The sequence below is a fragment of the Haliotis rubra genome, unplaced genomic scaffold (genome assembly GCF_003918875.1).
Source record: "Haliotis rubra isolate DU_JTF1 unplaced genomic scaffold, ASM391887v1 Scf53, whole genome shotgun sequence".
In the NCBI taxonomy this organism is placed as follows: Eukaryota; Metazoa; Mollusca; class Gastropoda; order Lepetellida; family Haliotidae; genus Haliotis; species Haliotis rubra.
Genome location: NW_025767224.1, coordinates 2,166,265 through 2,176,943, shown reverse-complemented (window position 1 = coordinate 2,176,943; position 10,679 = coordinate 2,166,265). Strand labels below are relative to the sequence as shown.

Sequence of the window (10,679 nt, the reverse complement as noted above, 5' to 3'; positions counted from 1 at the left end):
GGCACGCAGTTGTTGTGTGATATGGTCAGGCCATGCTGTCACTGTGATACTGATAGACCACCCACTCAGTGTGCGATACAGACAGGGCACGCATTTGCTGTGTGATAAGTACATGTGTTACTGTGTGATATGGTCAGGCCATCCCGTTCCTGTGTGATACAGACAGGGCATGCAGTTGCTGTGTGATAAGTACATGTGTTACTGTGTGATATGGTCAGGCTATCCCGTTCCTGTGTGATACAGGCAGGCCACCGAGACTAGGCACCCAGTTGCTGTGTGATACAGACATGCCACCCGTTCAGTATGTGATGCAAACAAGCCATCCAGTCCTTGTGTAATAAAGAGAGGCAACACAGTTGTTGTGTGATAAGGGCGTGTGTTACTGTGTGATACAAACAGGTCATCCTGTCACTGTGTGACACATTGGATGCATCGCACAGACAGGCCATCACTACTGTGTGACAGGCCACCCAGTCACAGTGTGATACAGACAGGCCCTCCAGTCACTGTGTGATACAGACAGGGCACCCAGTCACTGTGCGATGGAAACAGGGCACCCCGTTGCTGTGTGATACAGACAGGCCACCCAGTCACTGTGCGATACAGACAACCATCCTGTCATACAGGCAGGCAACTCTCTCACCGACACTGTGTGATACAGGCAGGTCACCCAGACTGGGTACCCAGTTGGTGTGTGATACAGCTGCCACCCCTTCAGTGTGTGATGCAAACAAGCCATCTAGTCCTTGCATTGTGTAAGAAAGAGAGGCAACACAGTTGTGTGATAAGGGCGTGTGTTAATGTGTGATACAGACTGACCACCCAGTCAGAGGCCACCCAGTCAATGTGTGATACAGACTGACCACCCAGTCAATGTGTGATACAGACTGACCACCCAGTCAATGTGTGATACAGACTGACCACCCAGTCAATGTGTGACACAGACTGACCACCCAGTCAATGTGTGATACAGACTGACCACCCAGTCAATGTGTGATACAGACTGACCACCCAGTCAATGTGTGATACAGACTGACCACCCAGTCAATGTGTGACACAGACTGACCACCCAGTCAATGTGATACAAATAGGTTATCGTTGACTATACCATCCCTTTGTGATGTTTACAAGCTGTCCCATCAACATATGACCTTGACAGACTATCCTCTCCCTGCGAGACACTTATTATAGGTTATTACCAGGGTTGAATAGAGCAACATCTTTTACCCCAAGTATGAGGTACTAAAAGCGTGTCTTGAATGCCCATACTCAGCAGAGTTACACAAGTTACACAAGTAATGGTGACCATGTTTGCTCCTATAGTAGATTATCAGGGCCTCCATAATCTATATGCTTTACCATTTGGACTATTACAGAGAGTGTCAAGGAACCTTTACTTTCATTCTGGAAAAAAATACAATGGTAAGTAGAAATTACTGAAAGAAAAATAATGAAAACAAATATCTACATACAAATTAATTTATTTTCTTGTGTGTTAACATTCAAATACAGACTGGTCAGCAAACCGAACTTTCTGACGAAAACTGCACTGCTCAGCACTAAACAGATTTTCCCAAAGCCTCTCAATGATGTCGAGGCCAGTCGGGTGAGATGAACGCTCGTCTCTCCCATCCTGACTGTAAATGGTCCTATTTGTAGCTTATGTACAAATGTTGATGACTAAAACGAGCAACTATTAAAGTGCAGAAGCACCAGAGATGATTTCAATCAACTCCCTGGTAATCACTGCCTGTCTAGTTCGGTTGAAGGTCAAGGTCAGCTTGTCAATCATTTCTCCTGGAAAATAAGATCAGTTACAGATTCATTGAAAGAGAGAGAGAGGATCTTAACAGAAAGCCAGCCCATTGAGAAACATAACTTTAAATGATTTGATCAAATATGCCCCCAAAAATCGTTGATCGGTGAGTCACACAAACGGAATGGAAATAAAAGATCAAGATAAAAATATCATCTATTTGACAAACTGCTAATTATTCTGTGCTAACCAAACAGTATTTCATGTCAACATTTCCATTAATGGAAAGAAAAATATGTCATACCCATTGATTACTCACAACTGTTTTCTGATTGGCTAACAATAAAATGTGCTGGGCTCGACATCACTGATTTTGAAGTTGTTAATAATTGTTGACATAGTTACATATCTAAATTGATAACAGTTTACTCAAATCAATTCTTTAAAAACTATTTTAAAAGTTTAAATTGTGCAGTAACTTTCTTCACAATGATGGTTTTTGCACAAACCTGCATTCTTGCTGGCAGCATCCATAGCCGTCATACGAGAGCTCTGCTCACTACACGAGGCCTCCTTCAGGGCATAGTAGAGGAGGCTGGCGAGAGCATACTCATTGTATGAGCGCACTACATCTTCATCCAGACTGTCATACACGTGGAGCTTCTCAGCACCACTGACGCTATCAAGAGAGAAGAGAGGCAGCTCGGTTGTTGTGTAGGAGACCACACTCCTGAAATGACAGAAATTTTTGTGTTACCAGCAAAAAGTGAAAACATGAAAAGGATAAAAAAGTTAATTTATACTACAAACAATGTGAAGAAATTTGTAAATCGACAAAAATTGCCATAACTGGACTGATGCATCTTTGGACTGATGCACTGTCTAACAGATAACAAACTAAAGCTCAAAATATTGGTTGGGTATTGCCCAACATTTACAGAGGGTGGCCATGTTTGCTGTAAGAATTTTCAGCAAATATTGCTGGTTTATACACAAATTCACAGCTAATAATTCAATTGCTTTAAACATCGACTATCACCAGGAGCATCAAAGGCATATGTGAAGGTCAAAGGCAACAGCCAACACCTGGGTGCTACCTGAGCCAACATTAATGTTTGGCATACACACACTGTTTTCAACTTACTTGAAGATGTTGAAGATCATTGTTCCGTGATCATACTTATAGCCAGACTCCAACAAGGAGCCGGCGATCAAACTAGCATCTGCAAACACTGGGGGCCGCTTGCCAATGTCATTGAATGACAACAATATCTTGTTAGGGTACTGCCTGGAGAAACAAGTTCCCAAGGATTACAATCTTGTATCACAATGTTGTATTACAATGTTGTGCTGGTAATTCACATCTATCTCATCTGTCAGGGGATTCAGTAAATGAACAATTGATTTGGTTTATGTTTATTACATTTGGAACAGTATTTCCGTTATATCAAGGTGTGCAAGATGATTGTGGAAAGCCTAAATTGTTGCAGCTGGGAGAGGTTTATCTCTGTAGTGAAACTGGCAAACACAGATATTGTGCTAAAAGAACTGAGAATTTTAACCCACAACCAGAGGATCCAGACACAACTTGGTAAATTAAGATATCTTAAAAGTAGAAGCAAAAATCCCTATTGTTTTTCCACACTGCGCTTAAACTATAAACACCACCACCACCACTCCACCATTTTGATAATGTGAGAAATTATACATGACAGACAGTACTTAGAGGTTAAACATACCTTTGTAACATGGCTTTGGATTTATCTCCAATACAGACAATCTTGGTGTCAATGCCTGGTTTCTGCTCTGCAAGTGTTGTACGGATGTGTTTTACAACACTGCTGTGGATACCACCACAGAGACCTCTATCAGAGGTCACAGCTACGATCAGGTGGTTCGGCTGGTTTGCATCCTGTTCAACCTCAGCCTTCTCATAAAAAGCTGAAAACACAAAGAAAACTCATTCAAAAACTTTGTGTCTGTTTACTGGTGTTGCAAAACCAAAGATACATTTGGAAAAACAGTCAAATCCCGATGAGTCGAATGCCGGTGTCTTGAATATTATGCATAACTCGAAGTACCTGTCGGTCCCGACCATTCCCTGTTATAGTTGTCATCATTTGATTACCGGTTACACGAATTCGTCTCATAAATACACACGATGACTCGAAAAGGAAATTTGGTCCAATGAAATTCAAACAACAGTAATCTTGTATACATAAGCCGAAGTCAGTCAGTGAGAAGTTAATTGGTGTAGCTAACTGATCCAATTAACAAACCAGCGTGGCTCGCACCTTTCCGCTATTGTCGGGTGAGTTCAAAAGGCAGATTAGTGATTTTACGGAAACGGACAAATTAGCATATTGAGTTAACGCAATCAAATCGGTTGCATTATATAGCAGCTTTCATTCGGTTATTACTATTCATGATCTGTATATCATGGCGGAGTTACAATGCTCCCAGCAATCTGGCCAAGAACCCAGTCTAAATCCTGGGGGGATAACCAGTTGGAAACATCAACTCCAAAACGTAAGCGCATTCTAAAAGTGCACACTATTGACAAGAAGTTTGCAGCGATCACTGCAGTGGAGGCAGGTACCAAATCCGAGAGTGAAATTGCGAGAGAGTTTGAAATTCTGCCTAGCACTCTTTCTACTTGGTTGAAATGAACATTTTTCCCACTTGGCAAGCGTCTGCGAATTTGTGGAAAAATGTAAGGGAAATTCACAGAAACAAACATTAATGTTAGACATTTTCCAGAAGTGAGTTCGTCTTTTTGTAGTAACAAGATTCAAGATGGCGCCATGTATATCTAATGATTGCCGATAGATTTTGTTCACAGATTTTAAGAGGTACATGTATTTTGTATTTCATTGTGCTAGTATTGAAATGTGTTCTCATTTATATACTGTTTGTTTCCATTATCTATGTCACCTAATGTATTGTTGTGCCATATTTTGATATGATGTGCTGAATAAAGGAATTGTTCAATATTCGATCATCTTTTTTTTTCTACCCTCATAGACATACCTATGTCTCGAATACATCGATAAGTCGAATTTATTACTTGGTCCCCAGCGATTCGACTCATCGGGATTTGACTGTAATCATTAATCTGGGTTTTCCAACTAAAAAAATCATTATACCTAGGTTTCAGATTGGTTCTTTTTTAGGACACTAATTATCCTACAAAATGTCAAAAATGATTTTGCCCAAATTCAGAATATTTACAGCTGCCATCAAAATCAATGAATAAACATTTGTCTTCTTGATGTCAAGATCACATGAAAATGAAAAAATAAATAAATCAAACTCGTAACATGAATTATTTATGGGCTTGTACAATAAAACATTTTGACCCCACTCCATTTATTTATTGGACATTTGATGAAAATTGACTAACATGTTCAATTTAAGAACATTTAACCATTTTGTTTTAAACCTTACAGAATCCGGAAGAGGCAAACATTCCTTACCCTTAGCTCCTAATCCATAAGGTCTCGCTGGACGGAGCTCTCTCTCAGCACGGGAGAACTTGGCAGCTGACACCATTTTCATGGACTTGGTGATCTTTTGAATGTTGGTGACGGACTTGAGTCGGATACGAACTAATTAAAGATCAACAATAGTAACTTTTAGAAGAATCTTTGTCGACATTTGGGAAACCAATTTTCGGTTTCCTGTTTCTTACAATACAATGAACATATTGATTCAGGAGTAGAATTACACAAGTTGTAAAAGACCAGCTTAATACAAACAGTTCACAACTCATACTAAACAGTCAGGATGTTAAATTAAGTTAAGCTTCCCAGCTTTCATAAGTCTCTGGATTAGCTGACTTGTGGCCATTCAGAAAACATGAATCAGAATTATGTAACAATAGAAAAATGTGATTAATAATTGCAATCAAAACATTAGAAAAAGCACTGTATGTATTTGACAAGTAAATGCACACAACTAGATGTAACATATAGAATTGAATAGTTAAAAAAATGAAGTCATACTTACTATCCTTCAGTGTTGCCATGCCCCGCACTTGGGTGCTTGGGAAGAAAGAAATATATATGGTAAATAACAAACAGCTAGAAATTTGATTTCTAGGTACACCTACAGAATAACGGATACCTACCAGCCTATTATTTAGTGTCACATCACCCTAAGCCTAAAGCTAACCCTAAACCTTACCCTATCCCTTACCATAAGTAAACTCACGTGCGTTCAAAGATGGTGGAAGGTACCTGGTATTCTGTAGTCTTACCGATTTCTGCCTATTAACAAATCAAAGAAACTGTTCATCCCAGTCTCAAATAATTTACCAATATGCAATACCAGAGTGGCACATTTTGACTCTCAGAAATTGTGGTTATCACATCACACATCTGTATTAAAACTTCTGACTGCCACTAAACTACTGTCCCTATGCTATCACTAACCATGTATGTATACATATTACTTTGTTGAAAAAAACTTTAACTGGAGACTACAAGAATGACGACAATTTTATGGATATACAACTATTTTAATCTGTATAGGTGACACTTTGGCTGATTCTTATGTCATTGTCAAGCAAGTAAATATGTCAGATAGAGTACAGGCCTGAAACAGAGCATTACCACTGTGAAAATCCATAACCCTCATCATGGCACAGAAAAAAACATTTTCTATTACTGAAAAAACACACCAAAATTTCACAGGGGAATATGGCATGGGAGAGGAGGGACTCTAATCACAGCAATAATTTTTTGACAAACGGAAGATTACACCATAACAAGTATCAAGCATTTGTGATGACTATAACTATGTTGAAATGACATGTCCTGCTCAATATCAGAGGGTTATACTTAACATGTTCACTACAAGCATTGTATGTTGGTCAACAAGTAGGACAGGACAGTACTACAGGTGTTTCTGAGCACGCAAATAATAAAACAATTATCACACAATACTGTGTGTTTGCAGAACATTTGGACATATTTCATTTCAGAGCCAAACAAACTACATACAAATATGCTGAATGTCTGACTTTCGTGTCAATCACCTTGAAATTGACTTTGATGTTGCATGTGGCAAAGAGTTAGTAACAGACAAGAAATGCATTTCATTCACCAGTTCAGCATTGATTATGTCATAAATGGCATATGTTTTATATTATTTCAAAAATGTAACTTTGATAATGTCACAAACAACTACACACCATTGCGGTGAAATTACTTGCACCGTGCGTGATAACATGGCTTCCATCTTGCCGGTCACCACAGCGAGGCCGAATAGCTCAGGGGAAACAATTCTTCCAGTTCGAGTATTGCATACCACGCATAAATATCAATTGAAGCTCTCATACAATATATTACCGTGAGACTGTTTATATACCACTCGAATTAATTAACTGTGCATAATTTGATCTTGTGCCACTTGTAATGCTAACATATAATAAGATGATTTGTGGTGTTTTTTAAAATCACTGTTTAACTGTTGACTGGATAATATCGAAATCTGTATGATTTGACACTAAGCATGAAGAGATGTCAGCTCGCAAATACAGTATCGCGTGTGTCCACCATTGGCGTTGATGCAGGTCTGACAACGACGACACATGGACGACACTAAGCGATTGAAGAAAGCTTGGGGAATGTTGTTCCATGTCTGAACCAACGCATGTCCCAATTCTGCTAAGTCAATGGCTGATTCTGAGCTGGACGTAAACGTCACTCCATTTCATCTCAAGCGTGCTCGATAGGGGACAGGTCCGGAGAAACAGCTGGTCAGGGAAGTACCGGAATGTTCTGCTGTCTCAGGAAATCTGTCACAACACAATCGACATCTGGACGGGCATTATCTTGCTGAAACGTGAAGTTACGTCTTTGTCCTTGAATGAACGGCTGCACATGAGGCACACTGATCTCATCCCTGTATCGCACACCTGTCAGATTGCATTTGAGAATGACAAGTTGTGTCCGACCATGAAATGTGATGCTTCCCCATACGATAACAATGCGGCCACTAAACTGTCGACGTTCCTAAATATTTATTATTATTTTCACCTAGAGTAGAAGTAAACAACTGACCAAGGAAGCTTAAAGCGTAATGGGTTGGTAAGAGTTAGGGTCGTTACTGCCCCATATGTTCATAAATAGGTTTGATCAGTCCGAGGAGCCATTCTAAGATGCTTGTATCAAATATAATGGTAAATAACTTTAGTCTTACTGGATTCAATACATCAGATAGTTTCAAATATTCATTAATAATTTCAGCTATTCCCGGCGACGTTTTGTCTTAAGATTGGAGACACCATTCCTAATTCCATGTATTGTTTTTTTCTTTGTGAAGAGTATGAACATCGTTATGTCGGGGTCATTTACTAGGGTTTGATAATAATGGAAAAATGTCAAGAAAGAGTCAAGATTCACTTCCTCTGTTTTCGTGTTCTTGCGCAATTTATTCAGTAATTTCAAACAATCTTCTGGGGGACGTCGTACGCAGATCTTGTAAAGTTTTCTGCATTTTCTCAAATCTTTATTTCTGATACTATGAGGCCACGGGCCTATGAATACAAAAACACCTCATCGGTGCAGACTTGAAATAAAATGTTAACAATGAAAGCATGTATAATATATACAATCTTAATATGACAAAATTGATTTCCTTTTTTCGAATGCATAAAACAGATATTTAGCAGTATTCAAGGAAATGTCTTCATTTTGGATGATAACAACGAATTGAATTTTAGTATATTGGACATTTGATGAAAATTGACTAACATGTTCAATTTAAGAACATTTAACCATTTTGTTTTAAACCTTACAGAACGGAAGAGGCAAACATTCCTTACCCTTAGCTCCTAATCCATAAGGTCTCGCTGGACGGAGCTCTCTCTCAGCACGGGAGAACTTGGCAGCTGACACCATTTTCATGGACTTGGTGATCTTTTGAATGTTGGTGACGGACTTGAGTCGGATACGAACTAATTAAAGATCAACAATAGTAACTTTTAGAAGAATCTTTGTCGACATTTGGGAAACCAATTTTCGGTTTCCTGTTTCTTACAATACAATGAACATATTGATTCAGGAGTAGAATTACACAAGTTGTAAAAGACCAGCTTAATACAAACAGTTCACAACTCATACTAAACAGTCAGGATGTTAAATTAAGTTAAGCTTCCCAGCTTTCATAAGTCTCTGGATTAGCTGACTTGTGGCCATTCAGAAAACATGAATCAGAATTATGTAACAATAGAAAAATGTGATTAATAATTGCAATCAAAACATTAGAAAAAGCACTGTATGTATTTGACAAGTAAATGCACACAACTAGATGTAACATATAGAATTGAATAGTTAAAAAAATGAAGTCATACTTACTATCCTTCAGTGTTGCCATGCCCCGCACTTGGGTGCTTGGGAAGAAAGAAATATATATGGTAAATAACAAACAGCTAGAAATTTGATTTCTAGGTACACCTACAGAATAACGGATACCTACCAGCCTATTATTTAGTGTCACATCACCCTAAGCCTAAAGCTAACCCTAAACCTTACCCTATCCCTTACCATAAGTAAACTCGATGGTTCAAAGATGGTGGAAGGTACCTGGTATTCTGTAGTCTTACCGATTTCTGCCTATTAACAAATCAAAGAAACTGTTCATCCCAGTCTCAAATAATTTACCAATATGCAATACCAGAGTGGCACATTTTGACTCTCAGAAATTGTGGTTATCACATCACACATCTGTATTAAAACTTCTGACTGCCACTAAACTACTGTCCCTATGCTATCACTAACCATGTATGTATACATATTACTTTGTTGAAAAAAACTTTAACTGGAGACTACAAGAATGACGACAATTTTATGGATATACAACTATTTTAATCTGTATAGGTGACACTTTGGCTGATTCTTATGTCATTGTCAAGCAAGTAAATATGTCAGATAGAGTACAGGCCTGAAACAGAGCATTACCACTGTGAAAATCCATAACCCTCATCATGGCACAGTAAAAACATTTTCTATTACTGAAAAAAACACACCAAAATTTCACAGGGAATATGGCATGGGGAGAGGAGGGGACTCTAATCACAGCAATAATTTTTTTGACAAACGGAAGATTACACCATAACAAGTATCAAGCATTTGTGATGACTATAACTATGTTGAAATGACATGTCCTGCTCAATATCAGAGGGTTATACTTAACATGTTCACTACAAGCATTGTATGTTGGTCAACAAGTAGGACAGGACAGTACTACAGGTGTTTCTGAGCACGCAAATAATAAAAACAATTATCACACAATACTGTGTTTGCAGAACATTTGGACATATTTCATTTCAGAGCCAAACAAACTACATACAAATATGCTGAATGTCTGACTTTCGTGTCAATCACCTTGAAATTGACTTTGATGTTGCATGTGGCAAAGAGTTAGTAACAGACAAGAAATGCATTTCATTCACCAGTTCAGCATTGATTATGTCATAAATGGCATATGTTTTATATTATTTCAAAAATGTAACTTTGATAATGTCACAAACAACTACACACCATTGCGGTGAAATTACTTGCACCGTGCGTGATAACATGGCTTCCATCTTGCCGGTCACCACAGCGAGGCCGAATAGCTCAGGGGAAACAATTCTTCCAGTTCGAGTATTGCATACCACGCATAAATATCAATTGAAGCTCTCATACAATATATTACCGTGAGACTGTTTATATACCACTCGAATTAATTAACTGTGCATAATTTGATCTTGTGCCACTTGTAATGCTAACATATAATAAGATGATTTGTGGTGTTTTTTAAAATCACTGTTTAACTGTTGACTGGATAATATCGAAATCTGTATGATTTGACACTAAGCATGAAGAGATGTCAGCTCGCAAATACAGTATCGCGTGTGTCCACCATTGGCGTTGAT

At 38.5% G+C, this 10,679-nt stretch overlaps 1 protein-coding gene across 2 annotated transcripts; it reads right to left on the bottom strand.

The window, feature by feature from the left end:
* Positions 1-1,465: 1,465 nt before the first annotated feature.
* Positions 1,466-10,411, bottom strand: LOC124252940 (ATP synthase subunit gamma, mitochondrial-like). Of its 2 annotated transcripts, none has more exons than XM_046686628.1 (7): positions 10,303-10,411; positions 9,118-9,152; positions 8,586-8,717; positions 3,496-3,697; positions 2,901-3,044; positions 2,266-2,486; positions 1,466-1,797 (listed from the first exon to the last, which is right to left on the bottom strand). In XM_046686628.1, exons 1-7 carry the CDS (start codon positions 10,347-10,349, stop codon positions 1,697-1,699), a joined length of 882 nt encoding a protein of 293 aa, XP_046542584.1. In that variant the 5' UTR covers positions 10,350-10,411; the 3' UTR covers positions 1,466-1,696. The 2 variants fall into 2 exon arrangements, with proteins under 2 accessions (XP_046542584.1, XP_046542583.1); XM_046686627.1 differs by lacking the exons at positions 8,586-8,717; positions 9,118-9,152; positions 10,303-10,411 and adding exons at positions 5,233-5,364; positions 5,765-5,799; positions 6,951-7,059.
* Between the last annotated feature and the right edge of the window lie 268 nt (positions 10,412-10,679).

Bases quoted from the DNA above. Each gene is read 5' to 3' on its own strand.
- LOC124252940 (XM_046686628.1), bottom strand. From the start codon at position 10,349: ATGGAAGCCATGTTATCACGCACGGTGCAAGTAATTTCACCGCAATG. The intron at 9,153-10,302 runs GTGTGTAGTTGT...TTTCTTCCCAAG, and splicing joins CAAGTAATTTCACCGCAATG to CACCCAAGTGCGGGGCATGG. The intron at 2,487-2,900 runs GTAAGTTGAAAA...CTGTCATTTCAG, and splicing joins ATGATCTTCAACATCTTCAA to GAGTGTGGTCTCCTACACAA.